Here is a 17,153-nt window from a genome sequence, read left to right on the forward strand (position 1 = left end):
TAAATCACACATCAGGATAAATGCACATGGGAAAATCCTGACAACGGCCATTCTCCTGTCTGGCTACAGAAAATGTGTCAATGGCTTCCCCTTGTTTGTCTGAATAATGAACATGACCTAGATTTACAAGCACTCTGGAAAACTTTTCTTTTTTTAAATTCAGACTGTTAAGGCCAGTGGTAGCTGAGGTAGAGACAGGAGGCTCCTCCCCAAGTTCGAACCTAACCTGGGCTACACAGTTGAGCTCCAAGCCAGACAGGGCTAAGTGAGACCCTGTTTCAAAAGCACAACCAGACAAAACCTCTTTAGTCTGGGTCACAGTAAATCCCTAACCCTAACAGACACCCTCTCAGAGAGGGACGCCCTCTCATGAGGGACTTCCCCTTCAGAAAGGTCCCAGGAGGGCCAAGTTCACCATCACTAACCCAGTGACCACCCCAGTCTCAAACAGAGCCCACTGCCAATGGGTCACCAGGATTCTGTGTCCTAAGGAGTTCTGTTGATAAGGGAGGACAGGCCTGGGATAGGAAAGGTTCTTTGCTCCCAGAATGCCTTGCTCATGGGCATCCCTAGCTGTTAGGAACTGTTGCTCACCTCTCCCTTGCTGTTCACAGGAATTCTTTTATGATATCAAACATAGTGACCTGGCCAAAAAGTCCCTGGATATCTCGGTGTGGGACTACGACATTGGCAAGTCTAATGATTATATCGGTGAGTACACCAGCTCCTGGGGCAGCCTCCTCATCTGTTCTCCCCAGAAGAGGATACCTTGTGGGGCCCTGGGGACGGCCACATTCACACAACCCCATCTTCCAGCAGCTCTTCAGGCTCAGGACTAACCCGGGACTCAGAGTCCTGAGCACATCCTAGAGGCTCAGAGGGTGGTTATATTGACCACAGTCACACAGCATCAGGCCTCTGAGAGAATGGGCAGGGCTGTGGGTGTCGCAGCTTGAGGACAGTCTTTCTCCCCGTTCTACTCTTGGGTCTAGAGAGGTGACTGGACACTGTGTTCTCCCCACTGACCGGCCCCTCCCTCTCTTCTCTGCTCACCCACAGGGAGCTGTCAGCTGGGGATCTCGGCCAAAGGCGAGCGCTTGAAACACTGGTACGAGTGTCTGAAGAACAAGGACAAGAAGATTGAACGCTGGCACCAACTGCAGAATGAGAGCCATGTGTCGAGTGATTAGGACCCGGCGCCCAGGCATCCCCGTCTCTGCCCCGGCTGTTCTCCCCTTGCAGAGCCTCCCATGCCAACCTTGACCCTTTGATATCTCCCCCACTTCAGGTTCTGCAACCAATGAACTCTCTGAGCTTCAGGGTCTGGATGGGAGCCTGCTCTGGTCCCTAGGATGGGGTAGTGGGGGTAGGGAGACATTTACAGAGAGATTTACTCTGACCCTGAGCATCTTCATGTCCCCTTGGGGATTGGTGAACCCTCAGGCTGTGAGGACCAGTGGGGGGTGGCGGAAATTATACACTGAGGCTGCCTCTGTTTCTCTAAATCACTCTAGAAAAAAAAAAATCAGATACAGCCCCAAATCTAGACATGCCTAGAAGTAGATACAAAGAAAACATAGAGAACCTGCAGCCCGTCTTTCAGGAAGCAGCCTATCTGCTTCCTAGTAAAACTAACCTTTCTCTCTGCACCTTTCTCCTCCTTGCTCATCTTCTGTCAGTCCCTCATCACCCACCCTCCCACCCCTCCCCTCTACCCCTCCCTCTCTTCTACTCTTGCCTCCACAGTGGGGGATGCAAGGCAGAGCCTCACCCTGTGCCCCTTGGCAGCCTGGCCAGCATCTTCACAAGCCGGATGGAGCTGGTCCCCACACCTCTGACATCACCACATCTCCTGCTGGCATGGCTGGCTATCTTTGAGCCTGGGGCCCCCAGCTGGCACAGCCTGGGTGCATGGCAGCACTAGAGACATCCTGAGGTCCAGGATCTCTCTTTCTAGTCCCTGGTCCCCAAATGGACACAGGTGGCACAGGGCTCTGTGTGTGTTGGGGCTTGCTCCTGTACCCCACACTTCTATCCTTCCTCTACTCTTTGCAAAGAACAGAGTACCCTGTCCCCCCCGCCCCCGCAAACTTTCACTCAGAACCACCTCTGTTCTTTCTCTCTCTCTCTCTCTCTCTCTCTCTCTCTCTCTCTCTCTCTCTCTCTCACACACACACACACACACACACACACCTCTTCCCTATGGTTCCTGACAATGATCAAACAATATTTAGAGCTTTAATCATCACAAATCAAGAGGAGTAAACATCTGAGGCTAGAGTCAGACCATCTTCCATGCATGAGAGGCAAGTCTGGCTGTTCCCATCTTGATAGTCTTTCCCCATCAACAGCCCTCCTATAGAGTCAGACAGACCAAGACAAAAACCCAAGTCTCACAGTGTTGCTTGTTCCTTCCAACATCTCTTGAGATGCCCCCCCATCCTCAGCAACTCGTGGTGTTCCCGAGGGACTCTTGTGTTTCCTCGAAATGACTCTCTTCTAGAATCAGGCTCTGCCTGCTCCAAGGTGGCTGACCTTCCCACTTTCATCTCCCCCCTTGCCCATGGCTTCCTGGTTTAGTCCTCATAGGTCCGATGCTCCACCCACTTCCCTGTCATGGTCACCTTTAGGAGAAAGCATGCTGGCTGAGTCACCCAAGCCTGATGCTGGTTTTGGCTATGGACTCGGAATGCAGCCTGCTCACGCAGTGCCCTGATACCTTATCCTCCCCAACACGCACCCACCCTTCCACATAGAACACAAGTCCCGGGGTGCATGCACGATGCCTACCGCCTTTCTTTGCACAGATGTAGCCAAAAAAATAAAGTAGGAATATCCAAGAAAGCTGCTGGCCTGCTTCTCTTTCTTGTTGGTTTCTATAGGTTTCTTCTGCCTTCCGAACAGGACTTGTAGAGGCTTGGGGAACCACACAATTTATTGGGGTACAGTGTAGTAACCAAATAGAGGTGCTGTCTGGCCTATTTCATATTGAACATAGATAGATGGGCTAACGAAACCCAGGAGACCCCCATCTTATGAGAAGCCAGGTAGTGGGAGCCCACAAACAGGAGGCATGTGTTCATCTCCTTCTCCTGCCCATATTTGGAGATATGTCAAAAAATGTGGGACCAAGTGACATGAGATCCTGGGAGCTGAGAAGATGTCTCAGTCACTAGAGAGCCTGGTAACATGAGGTCCTGAGTTCAGATCCCCAGAACCTATGTGAAGAGCCAGTTGTGGGCCAGCAAGACAGCTCTGTGAGCAACAGCTCTTGTCAAACAAGCTTAGAGATGAGACCTCAGTCCTTGGAACACACATAAATGTGCAAAGAGAGAGTTCCCCGACCTCCACATGCATGTCATGGCTCAATCATCATAAACACACACAATAAAACTGGGTGTGGAGGTATGGGTCTACAATCCTAGTACCAGGAGGCTGAGACAGGAGGAGGAGGGAGCCCTGTGCTCACTGACTAGCAGATTGTACCCCATTAGTGGGCTATAGGTTTACTGAGAGACCCTGCCTCAAAACTAAGTAGAGGGCAATACAGAAAGATACCATGGTTGACTTCTGACAACCACCTACACACATGGACACACATATGAACTTGTACACACACACACACACACACACACACACACACACACACACACAAGAACCTAGACTTGAGTGGGGCCCTGTTCGATTGAATCATTTATCAAACAGATGAAAAGACCCAAGGCAGCTCAAAATGGGAGGGGGCTGGACCTTAGACTTCCAGCCCAGCACTTACCACAGTGATGGCAACTAAGAATCACATAGAGCATTGTACTGGCTGGTTTTGTATCAACTTGACACAAGCTGGAGTTATCACAGAGAAAAGAGCCTCAGTTGAGGAAGTGCCTCCATGAGATCCACCTGTAAAGCATTTTCTCAACTAGTGATCAAGGGGGGAGGGCCCAGCCCATTGTGGGTGGTGCCATTCCTGGGCTGGTAGACCTGGGTTCTATAAGAAAGCAGGCTGAGCAAGCCAGGGGAAGCAAGCCAGTAAGTGACATCCCTCCATGTCTTCTGAATCAGCTCCTGCATCCTGACCTGCTTGAGCTCCAGTCATGACTTTCTTTGGTGATGAACAGCAATGTGGAAGTGTAAGCTGAAGAAACCTCTTCCTCCCCAACTTGCTTCTTGGTCATGATGTTTTGTGCAGGAATAGGAACCATGACTAAGACAAGCATCCCATCCATTCCTGGGTTTAAGAACCTCCCAGCTCAGAAAAAGCCTTCACGGATAGATCCATACTCCACACTCTCAATGACCTGACAGCCAGAAACACCTAGAAACCGCCCTCCACTCAACTCCTCAGCACAGGTCTCATATAGTCCAGGATTTCTTTGAATGGCATATGTAGCCTAGGCTACCTTTGAACTCCTTCTCCACCAGGTCCCCCACCTTCACCTCTAGGAGGCTGGGATTGGTTGCAAGTGTGCATGGCCATACTTGGCTCTTCAAGACAATTTTAGCCCCACTGAACTGAGTCCCTAGAAGACATGGGCAGTTTATTGGGAAGGTGAGCCCCTTCCTGCCACCACGTTCTTCCAGGACAATTTCTCTAGTTCCAGGAATCACCAGGGAGCCTTGAGAGTTTCCTTGCAAACTGCCTGCACTCTGCTCACTGTCCTACAGACTCTTGTCCCTGTGGAGAGTTGAAACTCTTTCCCCTTTGCTGGCCAATTCTCACCTCCATAGTGACTGAAGTCAGCTGCCTTCAGGTCAGCCCACTTACTGAAGGTCAGCTACTTGCCATCCGGTGACCACAGGGGTACATGTGAGCCAGGGCCAGCCCTCTGAGGCACCCCTTGCTATAGCTGACATCATTAATCAATACAGCAGACACCTAGGAGCCTGCCAAAGACTTCAGGACCCTTCTGTGTACAGCACTCCACGCAGCCACTGCCAACAACCAAGGGAGGCCCATCCTGAAAAAGGCTGACCCCTGATCCTGGCATAGGACACGCCTACCAGGCTGAGCATTTTCATGAGCACTGGGACTCCTGAACAGGCTAACTGACCTTTTCTCTCGGTTATGACAGAGCCTGCATGGGGTGATGAGGTAGGACATGTTGTCCCCACACACTTGCGTCTTTCCTTTGTCTTGGCCAGGTGCATTCTCTGACATTTAACAATTTGGAGCATCCCTGGGGCATAGCAGTCACATTATCCATGATGAACCCTGACACGTGTCATGGGCTCCATTAACGTCATCTCACATGCCTGCCCTATACTTGGGCTCTGGTGTACAGTGCCCATCCAAGGCGATGCTCCTGAGCTGGGGAGGGTACCCCCCCAACAGGAGGCTGAGAGAAAGCAGGAGAGGCAGGCACCAGCCAGAAGGAAAAGATGAGAATCTCGAGCTAGTGTCCACGAACTCCTAACCTTCAACAAGCCATGTTTCCTTTTATCCTGAGTGGGAGTTGGAGGCAGAGCTGAGGGCAGGCAGAGCTGATAGGGAGGGGGCTGGGTCACGGGGCTCATGAGGGTAGCAGTGTATCCCAGCAGCTGGCCATGTGGCCAAGAGGGTGACTCAGGGTCTTAAACCTTGTGATCCAGGCACTCCCAGATTTATTCAGGCCATGGGATTTGGCCTCACTGGACTTAGTGACACTTGTTAAGACACACAGGGTGGGGGGGACATGGACAAGTATGGATGAGCTGAGCAAAGGGACACACTGTAATCCTAGCACTCAGGAGACAGAGGCAGGAGGATTGCTATAAGTTGAAGGCTAGCCTAGCCTGTGAGACTATGAGATTATGGCCTAAAACAGCAACAACAAGGGTCACCGAGATAGCCTAGAACATGAAGGTATTTGTCACCAAGCCTGGTGGCCTGAGTTTGGTCCCTGGGACCCACATGGTAGAAGGAGAGCCGACTCCTATGAGTTGTCCTCTGACTTTACATGTTCACCCACAGGAAATAAATAGAATAGAATATTTAAAACATAATCAGCCAGGCTCTCGCTCAGATCTGCTCAGGACCCTCAGCTGCCTCTTGTCCTCCGATCCTGGCACTTGTGGGAGGGGCCTTCATTCTCCCAGTTCCCTCAGGATCCACCAGGCCTCCCAAACCTCCCAATGAGGCCTAGAAGATTTGTACCTGGGGGCTGGGGGGATGGCACAGAGGAGGTTAGGACACTGGATACTCTTGCAGAGGACCTGGGTTCAGTTCCCAGAATCTATTTGGTGGCTCACAAAAACCAACAAAAATTTGTTGCTTATTTTCCAAGACAGAATCTCACCACTGCCATCTGACTATCATGGAACTCACTCTATAGACCAGGCTAGCCTAAACAATAAGAATAAATAAACAAATAAATCCCAGAAGTCCAAAACTTTCTCTGCCTCCTGAATGCTGGGATTGAGGCCTGTGCCACTATACCTGGCTGACCAAAAGAAATTTAAACAAGCTGTCACTTTGTGCAGAGGGCTGTCCCACACCTGGAATAACACAGCCATAGTCAGCGGAAGCCATTTACTGCCAGAGTCTGTTCTTAGCCATAGCCTTTGAGGGGGGATCATTATTTTCCATTTATTTCCTCCTCTGTGGCAGGTTTCTTTTCTCATCCTCTGGAGTGAATCCAGTTGTGGTCTAGTCCAGGATGGAACAACCTCCATTATCCATTCTCCTGCATCAGCCTCTGCCTGCTGGACTGCCAGGGCCACCCACAATGCTGCTTTTCTTTCTTGTATGTGAAGGGTCAATGGCCTAGAAGGCCCTGGGCAGTCTCAGTGACACCCTGCAGGAAGAGACTTGGTGCTGATCTCAGTGTGCAGTTAGAATCAGGAGGGCAATGGGGTGAGCACCCCACCCAAATTCACCAGCATAGGAAAGCAGGAATTGGTCTGCAGACCCCCCAAGGTCCCATTTCTACCCTGAATCACTTGCAGCTCCTTGTGCCGCTGAACACTCCCCACTAGCAATTGGACAATTGTACCCGCATAAAGGACAATTCTGCTCCTGTAAAACGTTCAGTCTCTTATTTCTGAATCACAGTAAATCCTGGTTAATGTACATGTGTGCATGTGTGCATTTGCAAGTGTACAGTTGTGTATTTGTGTGTGTGTGTATGCATAGGCAGGCCTGTGTGTGTGCCTGCCTATTTGTGTGTGTGTGTGTGTGTGTGTGTGTGTGTGTGTGTGTGAGCTGCCATGTCAGTTTGGCAACTGAACAGGGTTTCCCTGGAAACACACCCACAGCTCTTAAACACCATCCTTCCAGCCCTCTCCACTTGAGACAAATTCTGACTGTGCTCTCCTGGCTGGCCTAAAAGTTACAGTATAGATCAGGGTGGCCTCCAATCACAAAGGCCCACGAGTTTCAGCCTCCTGGGTGCTGGGATTAAAGATGAACACCAGCAAACCTTGTGCTGGTTTTATCTCTAGCCTGTGTGTGTTCCTAAGCATAAACCTGGTAACCATATGTGTGTAGTGTCTCCAGTGCTCCCAGGGCCGACTCTTCAGCCCCCCAGTGCTGATTTTCTAAGGAACAGATTCTTCACCCCTCTTCTGCTTCTTTATCTGTGTATTTACAGAAGCCCATACACAACAAACCTATAGCATTGCTGAATGGTGACCGTTTAGCATAGCACTTGATGTCTAGCTGTCTGAGCCCTTGTGGTGACATATTGCCTTAGGTATATGTTTGCCCATGTTGCAGAAGACACTATTAAGCCACTTAGAAGGATGGGGACAGATAGGACAGTGTCTGTTAACACCAGCACTGAGGGGAACAGCCTGGAAGAATCGTGAGTTCAAGTCCAGCCTTGGCCTCAAAGTAAGACCATAACAATAATGAAATGAGAAATTCTAACCGAGAGATGAGGAGACAGAGGCAGGGGGTTGGAGGACATCAGATTGTTTTGATGAGACCTTGGGTGTTGGCCCCACGAGTATGCATCCAGGACATGTGCCACCCAAAGGCCGACTGTCAACCTTTCCAGACCCTTGACAGATAGTTCACTGTATCCAGTGCTTACCTATCCAGCCCTTGGGAATGCCCTGGGGCAGCTCCACCTTTATCCCCACCCCTATCCCCCAGCAACACAAGGGAAAATGTAGGATGTGAGAGGAAGCTTCTGGAAAGTCTGAGCTTTCTGTTAGAATTTTTTTGTTATTCCTAGAACTGTAAATCCAGAAGTAAGAGAGAAAAAAAAAACCTGTTTAGGTGCTGTCCTTAAAAAGAAAAAAACATGCAGCTCCCCCCTAAAATGTTTGCAGGAACTGGAAGCAGAGCTCAGAATCCACCAGCAGCCTTCTGATGTTTCCTGATTCTGTTTCCCCTCTTCTTCCTGTACAAATTACTCTTAAAACAGGTTGTGTATCAGCTTTTTCCAGAATAAATCCTGAAAAAACCAGATCAGATTCCTTGGGCGTTCTTCCTTGGGTAGATCTTAAGAAAGCTCTGGCTTGGAAGGTACCTGGTCAGAAGCTTTGAAGTCATTGGCTGCCCGGGCCTGGGTGATTTGCATAGCTCCGCCCTTACTAGGAATTCGAAACTGAAAATCCTGTTCCAAGTTCCTCAGGACCAGCAGACTGCTGAGTTGAAAAAGCTCCTGACCTATCATGGGGCACGGACTCAGCAGTGTGTCAGCCTCTGGGCTGGAAAGTTCATAGAGGATTACCTCCTTACGGAAACCAGCTTTGGTGCTGATATCAAATTAGCCATCAATGTCGTGTGTGATTTCCTGAAGGAGAGATGCTTCCAAGGTGCTGCCCACCCAGTGAGGGTCTCCAAGGTGGTGAAGGTGAGCCCTCCTCAGCCTGAGCTGACCTAAATGGGGTGGGAGAGGACTCTCAGAGGCCAGGCTGCAGCCCTGATCCCTCCTCCTCAACTCTGATCACAGCTGGGCCATGGGTTGTCCCCCCCAGCCCCAGGGCCCCACATATGGATTGGAGAAGGAGCTTCACCTACAGTTTATGTTCCTACTCCCAGGCCACATCCATTTCAGAGTCAGGGAAACTGAGTCCCAGATTAGCAAAGCATTGTGGAAAGTGTTGGTTCAGGGGCAGGGGGATTACAACCTTTGCACTGCTGTGTGACACAGGATAACTTAATCACCTTCTCCATGCCCAGTGTTCCCAGTCCACACCCCAGGACACATAGACTAAGTTCAATATGACACGGAGGACAGAACACCTGCTGTGTGACTGGATTGATGGACCCTCTCTGGGCTCACTTCTGGGTCTGTCAGTTTGCATTTCATGACAATAGTACCTAAATCCCAGACTCTGTGAAGGCTGCAGAAATGAGGTTTTTCTTGTTTATAGTTGATTTCATTTTATCCTTTTAGTTGTGAGTAGGGCTCTGTATGCACTGGCACAGGTCCCATCAGGACTGAGGAGTGGGTGTCACATTCCTTAGAGCTGCAGTTACACAGGTGGCTGTGAGCTGGACACTTGGGTGCTGGGAAGTAAACTCAGGTCATCTGCAAGAACAGCGGGCAATTTAACAACTGACCCACCTCTCGACCTGCAGATGTGACAGTTGTAATGCCCTCTCTCAACAGTGGCTGGCGCTCATGTGTGTTAGTGATGGTTCTCAGCATTTTATTTAGGGAGGCTCTTCTCAGAATGAAATTTTCTTTTTAAAATATTTGTTTTAGAGATTTGGGCCATCTTTATTAATTTGTCAGTTTCTCTATGATTTTATATGCTATTCTCTATTACACAAGGCCATTTTATAGTGAGAAATGATGTAATTTGTGCATATTTCTCCCCAACTCACAATGACACCAATGGGACCAGGGCTACATTTTCATATAGCTGTATATTTAGGCATAGCCTCCCTCCAACCACCACTATCCTTTACCTTGCACCAGACCCTCCCCCAGAGGGTGGCTCTCCGATTTCATGTCACATGTGTGCAGCTAATATGGACTCTACCTGAGAGAAAATGTGCTATGGTGACCCCCCCATTATTCTTCCTTGCTCATTTCCTTTAGACCCCTCCCCAACTCCCATACACAGTACCCCCCTCATACACACACACTCACACACACAGATATAAACTTCACAGATAAACACGAATACACACACACTCACACACACAGATATAAACTTCACAGATGAACACGGAGTTTTCCCTTCACATTCTGGTTTATCTTCTGTACCAGGAGGAGATCCAGAGCCCTCTATTTTCCTACATAGATTCTGATGTCACTCTTCAGGGCTGACTAATATTCCAATGCACATGTCGCAGCTTGCTCTCTCCATCCATCCATCCATCCCCCTCAGTGAAGGACTCCTACTCTGTTCAGCATCTGGACGGCACTGCATGGCTCTCTCTATCCCTTGTCATTCTCATCCTTGCTTTTCAGGGCAGTTCCTCACACAAAGGCACCTCTCTCAAGGGCAAGTCAGACGCCGACCTGGTGGTGTTCTTTAACAATCTCACCAGCTTTGAGGATCAGTTAAAGCGACGGGGAGAGTTCATCGAAGAAATTAAGAAACAGCTGTACAAGGTTCAACGTGAGAGACATTTTGGAGTAAAGTTTGAGGTCCAGAGTTCATGGTGGCCCAACCCCCGAGCTCTAAGCTTCAAGCTGAGCGCCCCCCATCTGCATCAAGAGGTGGAGTTTGATGTGCTTCCAGCCTTTGATGTCCTGGGTAAGCCAGTGGGACAGAGAGCCCAAGCTCACCCTTCAGCATGTTTACTTCCCCCCTTCTAGTTCCACCTGTGTGTGTGTGTGTGTGTGTGTGTGTGTGTGTGTGTGTGTGTGTGCGTGCATGTGTATGTGTGTGAGTGTTCAAAAGTGTATTTCATAGGTGTTCTCTTGTGAGATCCTGAACCTGGCTAACACATCTCAAGAGTCATTCATCTTCATTGAGACCTTGTCTCTCTCTCTAGTTAGAATTCTCAGGAGCCTGACTGGCAGGGCAGACCCCCAGGGACCCTAGAGTCTCCCCTTCTTAGCGCTGGCATCACAATCCTCCCCCAACACTGCCTTTCCCTGAGTCCTGGGAATCTGACATGGCTCCTCATGCTTGTGAGTCAGGCACATCACTGACTGAGCATCTCCCCAGCCACACCTTCCATCCCTGAGCTGAAAATGCTCATCATTGGAGAAACTCACCCCAACAGCATCTCTTCAAAGATGAGCTGGGGAGGATGTTAGAAATTTGGTACTGGGGAGAGAGGATCCATCTCTGAAGGACATAAAGTACGGAGCTGGCTCAGTTAGGGGAGGAAGTCACAGCAGCTGCCTCTTTAGGTCACCAGTCCTATTTATGGCTGGCTGTGCATTTTGTCTCCCTAAACATGAGACAGAGGATGCTCCACTGAAAATAACAAATTCACAAATCTTCCCCTAAAGACTGGGAACCTCAGAGCTGTGCAGAGACCTGGGGTGTCTGCAGGAGGGCTTGTGCAGGACACAGAACTTCTCAGTGGAGTTCTGTCCCCCTCAGGACAACTGCAAATGCAGCCACCCCTCAGCACATGCACACACATATTATACCATCACACATTAAAAGATCTCATCTAGGCTTTGACAGAATCTCAGTTATTTAATTTTACCAGTGAAGACTTGAAAGCCAGACACTGTGGTGAAAGGCAGCTCAGGGAGGCAGAGAAAGCACAGTGGACCTTCCTCCTCAGCAATGTTCCTGAATGCATCCACTCTCTCACCAACTCAACAACCTCTTTCAAACAGAATGTCCCTCCCTTCTACTTCCTGTGGGTTCTGTTTATCTTCCGGGCTCCCTCCTACTCTCCATGGTTTTTTCTTAATAACCCTAATGTTCACTTCATGTCAACTGGCTGCTTGCCCTGCCTTTTAACCCATGATTAGCTTTATTTAATCCTTTTCACAACATTCAAGCTTAGGAAGTGCCACACATTGACCTGTATCCCTGGCAGCATGAGGGGAGAGAGACAGGAGAATCTGTAAGATCTGCTGGGTGCCAGCCAAGCTCCACGTTTGCAGACAGACCTTGCCGCACAGAAACAAGCTGACAAACTGTACAGGAAGACCCACTGAGTTCTCTCCTGTCTCTGAACATATTTGAATACCTCCTCAGCGAAACTGAAGAACAGTTCAGGCACAGCCAGAACTCTGAAGATGGCAGGTATTTAGAAGCCTCTGTATTGGAGCTTAAACCCCATTTATTCTTTTTTTTTTTCCTTCTTAATGACTATAGTGGATTCATAAAATCCTTAAAAATGTTTAAATACATGTATGTATAAACACACTCGTTTTCATAAATAAAACCCATTTAAAGGTACAGACAGACCTGAATCTTATCTAGAGGGAGGGCAACTGCCCAATAGTAGAAAGTATACCCTAAGGGGATGGAGAGATGGCTCAGTGGTTAAGAGCACTGACTGCTCTTCCAGAGGTCGTGAGTTCAATTCCCAGCAACCACATGGTGACTCACAATCATCTGTAATGGGATATGATGCCCTCTTCTGATGTGTCTGAAGATAGCAATAGTGTGCTCATATATGAAATAAATAATTAAATCTTAAAAAAAGAAAGTACCATGGGCAGTGACAATCATCTCGTTATGAAATTAATCTGTAGCCACGATACTGTGTCATGAGACCAGAATTGGGATAACAGTCTGGGACATGCCAGTTTGACCAAGTCTTGTATGATTTTGAATATTTTGTCCTTAAAACCAGTTTTCATTTTTAAAAAAGAATTTAAACACATTAGTTGTCTTCAAGAAAGACTCAGGACCATTCACCACCTCTATTTATCAGCACTATTATTTGTTAATTTTAGCTTTATTGTGAAGAAACTAGAAGTGAGCCAAGTTATCAGTTTAGTTTACACAAAAATTTGCTTACAACTCAATTTGGTACTGATTACATGATATAAAAAACAAAAACCCAAAATACCAAGCCATAATTGCTTAACAAGCCATATATACATAATCATGCATTAGACATATTTAACAAACTGAGATTTTGAACATTAATGTTTGTTCAGATACACTTTCAGTAATCCTCATTGGGAAGGAGAATCTTAAAGGAAAAACATCGATAGATGGGTCATAAACAGAAGTATGTACGTGTAAAACCAAGGAGTGTGGCGGGGCGTTTATCTCAGAAGGAAGGGGGCTTGGAGACCAGGCAGGAACAGCAGCACTGAGAATCCCAGAGCTTCTGAAGCTGAACCCCAGGTAGCAGCAGCTGTCAATCATCCCTTGAGTCTCCCTTGGGACCTGTGACTCTCAGTGTGATGGCTCTCTCTGTTAGCTTGCCCATGTTGGAGGCAGGTGGCCTGGAGACTTTTAGATGCTCCATGGAAGCCAGAAGCCGTCTCATGTCAAACCGTGTCAGAATTATATTAAAATGAGCAAATAAGTGCCTTGCTGTTCTCATGTTACCTCCAGAGTCTGATATTAAAGGGCGCAGTGACTCCCGGGGTTCATTGTGTCGGGAGGTGTTCTGGGGGCTCCTATTTTGGTTGAGGGCAGTTTCCCAGGAAGGGTGAAGGAAAGGCTTGAGGTGGTAAATTGGAAGCTGGAAAGGATTTGCTGATGAACTTGCTTAGGAAATATTAAATTAGAGAAAACAGAATTTGGCCAGAGAGCCCCACCTGCACTTTGCCTGAGATAAGCACTAAGTTAACCAGGCTTGTGAGAAACTGTGAGAAAGAAAATCTATACCACAAGGTATATAAAACTTATATATATGAAGCTTAGGGTCCCAGAGAAAGTTTCTGCTAAAGTTTCTTTTCACAAAGATTGGCCTGCAATTCCCATTACAAAAGGAGACAAGCCAGACTGACACCTGGCCACCAGGTCCATCCCCACATCAAGAGCTTGACTCTAAGGGCAGGTCCAGCCTCAGGGCAGGGTCACAGCCACTGGTCTGGCATGAAGTCCCTTGTGCTCTTAACAGGAGAAGCGAGGTTCTGCCAGCAAGGCTAGAGACCCTGGGCAGCAACACTGTCGTCTGAAATGGGTTCTGGTTATTTTGGCTGTGGGGTTCTCACAGCTGCCCAGGCTGGCAGGCTTTTGTCTCTGTTTAAATTGTTTAAGTGTAACCTGGGACCACAATCTGGAGGACCTTTAAGGTTGATAGCCTGCGTGGACCATCCATGCCTAAGGTATATATAAGACAGTAGAATATTCTATTCCAGGCCTGCTCTTCTCTGCACATGAGCCAGGATAGGGCAGGGCTATTATTAACAGCTGCCCCTCCTGTATATTAACCTTGGTCACGGTTACTATTGCCATGATAAACACCATGACCAAAAGCAAGTTCTGGAGGAAAGGGTCTATTTGGCTTAAACTTTCGTGTCACTGTTCATCCATAAAGGAAGCAGGTACAGGAACTTAAGCAGGGCAGGGACCTGAAGGTAGGGTCTGGGGGACAGGCATCTTCTCACACATGGGGACACTGGGGCTCCTGGTCCTCAGGGCTGCTACAGTGAGAACTGAATCATGAGAGCCAGGGAGATACCTACCCTCTTCCTTCACGGACATTGAGAGTGGACAATGAGATTAGGTGTAGGGTTTGGGGACAGGAGCAGGTTCTGGAACCTGTCACACCTAAATTACTGTTGCAATGCTGCAGACAAGGATGAGAAGAGGGAGGGAATCAGAGGGACACTGGCTCTCCTGAGGTCTGGTCACAGATCGTTGACAGTTCTAAGGTTTTCTTTTTCCATCATCTCCTCATTAGGACAGAGGCAGGCCTTTAGCAAATAACAGTCTTCACAGACTGGCTGATAGCAGAGGCTCCTTGGTGGACTCTGCCCAGGCCTGAGGGAGCTGAGATGCTGAAGGCCCCTCCCACAAGTGCCAGGATGGGAGGACAAGAGGCAGCTGAGGATCCTGAGCAGATCTGAGCGAGAGCCTGGCTGATTATGCTTTAAATATTCTATTCATTTATTTCCTGTGGCTGAGCCTGTGAAGTCAGAGGACAACTCGTAGGACTCAGCTGTCTCTCCTTCCAACATGGGGTTTATGGGGACCAAACTCAGGCCACCAGTTTGGTGACAAAACCCTGCAACCTCTGAGATATTTCAGTGACTTTTTTTTTTTTAATGAAGCAGGATCTCTAGCTATCAGTCCACTTATGGCAATCCTCCTGCCTCAGTGCCAGTTGCTGGCATTATACTGTGCCACTATGCCTAGCTGATCTATACCAGTTCTGTGTTCTCCTATGTATCTGAACAAGGTTCAGTCATTCCAAGGAGGCCAACCTCCTTGTCAAGTCTGACTGAGCCAGGGTGTGTCCAGGTCACAAGGGGTAAGATCCGGGATTGTCCTCCAGGCCACATGTCCTGCAGCTGCTAGGAACAGATATGGTCAGGATGCCACTGAGGAACTGACCAGCTCTGCAGAAGTGGTTTGTGCCTCTTGAAAGGCAAAATATAGCAGAATTAAGTATCCTTCTGGACATTTTGTAAAATGTCCTCTGAAATTATCCTAATATACATTCAATGCATTTTGATCAAATTCACACTTCCCTTTCCTCCCAAGTCACCCTCACCCATCCTGATATACTGTGACTGTTTTAATGGGTCAACCGCTGGATCCAGTCAGCGGTTCTGATATTCACAGGGGTGTGAGGACAACCACTGGAATGTGGGCCACCTGACAGGGGTGACACCCTGAGGAGAAGCAACTCTGTCTTGGCTGGGATTAATGCAACTTGACTCACAATAGAGTCATCTGAGAAGCAGGAACTTTGGGGAGAGACACCTGCATAGTATTGGGTATAAAGATGTGTGGAGCAGCCTGAAGTTCTCCCTGCTCATTAACGTAGCTGTGGTAGGTTTATCCCTGGGGCCTGTGATCGCTCAGCCATGGGGTCCCCACCAGCTGTGCAGGACCAGGTTGGAGTGTCCTCCTGTGGAGTGGTGCTCAAATTCAAACAGAATGTGTCCAGTCAATCTGTAAAACAATCCTGCCACTACTGCGCACATGGGCACCCTGTGCCAGGTCAGTCCTCATTGGCAGAGTTCTCTGCTGGGTACAACACAAGGGTGGGCAATTCCAGCCAGTTAACAGTGCTGAAGGGAGCCCATGATAATTCCTTTCTGGCTCTGCAACATTCCAACTCTCCATCACTAAGTTTTAATTAGCTATTCAGCTGTGTAGAGTCGTTAACACCCATGCAGATTTCCTTCTGGTTCTTCCTCCCCTTTGTCAGGAAGTTCAATTTATAATCATCTTTGGGAGGTAGGGAGGGCAGCTGGCTCTGACTGGGACCCTGGAAAGGGCTCCTGTCTTGCTCCCTGAGACAGGGACCTCTTAGCCAAGGACAGAAGAACACAGGGCCTCCTCCAGCTGCAGAAAGGGAACAGCATGCAGGGTGCTGGGAACAGACTCTACAAAGACCCAGAGGTGGGAATAAAAACCAGAAGATACAGAAACAAGAGAAGCAGTTTGCCTGTGGGAGACAGACCCAGAATCTCTCAGAAAGCCAAGGGGATGGTCAATTCCTTCTTGGCTACAGCGACAAGTTGTGTGGTTTACTCTATGGCAAGGTGACAGCAGTGTTTAAAGAGCTGAGAGGCTCTGGGTTAGAAACCAAAGTCCAGACATCAGCAGGTGGGGCCTTTCCGGGGTCATAACCAACCCTGTGCCTGCACCTGTGCCTTCTGTGCTCCAGCTGCCCTGCCTCGGCCTCTGCTCCACCACATCTGCACTGAGCCCATCATGAGCAGATGCTTCAGGACAGGGCCTTCCTTAAGATCAATGTGGGACCCAGGTTTGGTGTATGTCCCAGGTTCATCCTCTCTTTGCCAGTTCCCTCTAGACATCATCAAACCACCGGCAGTGCCATGCTAAGGACAGAGACAGTCTCTGTTTCTCTTTGGGTCTTGAGATTGCAAATGCAAGCCAGACCAGAAGGAAAGGGCAGGGTCTGGGACAAATGCTGTGGTTCCAGGGCTCCTCTGGAGGTACCCAGCTGTCACCAGTGTCCTGCTTGGAGAGGAAGACAGGAATGGGGGTGAAGGGATTTGTTCTGTGTCTCCCTCCTGGGCATGAGGGAGTCACTGCATGCCACATTGAAGGGGAGAACCAGGCCAAGATGAGCAGGGTCCAGTGTAGTTGGAAGATAGTGTTCAGAGCTGAGGGCTGAAGGGGCTGGGGAAGAGAGAAGGACTTGTGTGGGAGTCTTAGTGTGGACATAATGGGTCCACAGCTTGGCAGGA

The 17,153-nt window shown here is 48.8% G+C and overlaps 1 protein-coding gene and 1 pseudogene across 2 annotated transcripts in view; both read left to right on the forward strand.

Annotated features, from left to right (window-relative positions):
* Nucleotides 1–1,190, forward strand: part of RPH3A (rabphilin 3A) — a gene marked incomplete at its 3' end in the record, with an annotated part of 64,669 nt that extends 63,479 nt beyond the window's left edge. Inside the window, exons 20-21 of the mRNA XM_080941221.1 lie at nt 615–711; nt 1,060–1,190. Of these exons, the coding sequence (XP_080797347.1) occupies nt 615–711; nt 1,060–1,190 (228 nt within the window). The remainder of the gene's footprint in view (nt 1–614; nt 712–1,059) is intronic.
* A 7,405-nt stretch (nt 1,191–8,595) lies between these two features.
* On the forward strand, nt 8,596–13,911 carry LOC308439502 (2'-5'-oligoadenylate synthase 1A-like; annotated as a pseudogene). Its single transcript has 3 exons — nt 8,596–8,777; nt 10,350–10,638; nt 13,883–13,911. The product of its transcript is annotated as a 2'-5'-oligoadenylate synthase 1A-like (transcript).
* Nucleotides 13,912–17,153: the final 3,242 nt, after the last annotated feature.

This window comes from Micromys minutus (genome assembly GCF_963924665.1).
Source record: "Micromys minutus genome assembly, chromosome: 29".
NCBI lineage: Eukaryota > Metazoa > Chordata > Mammalia > Rodentia > Muridae > Micromys > Micromys minutus.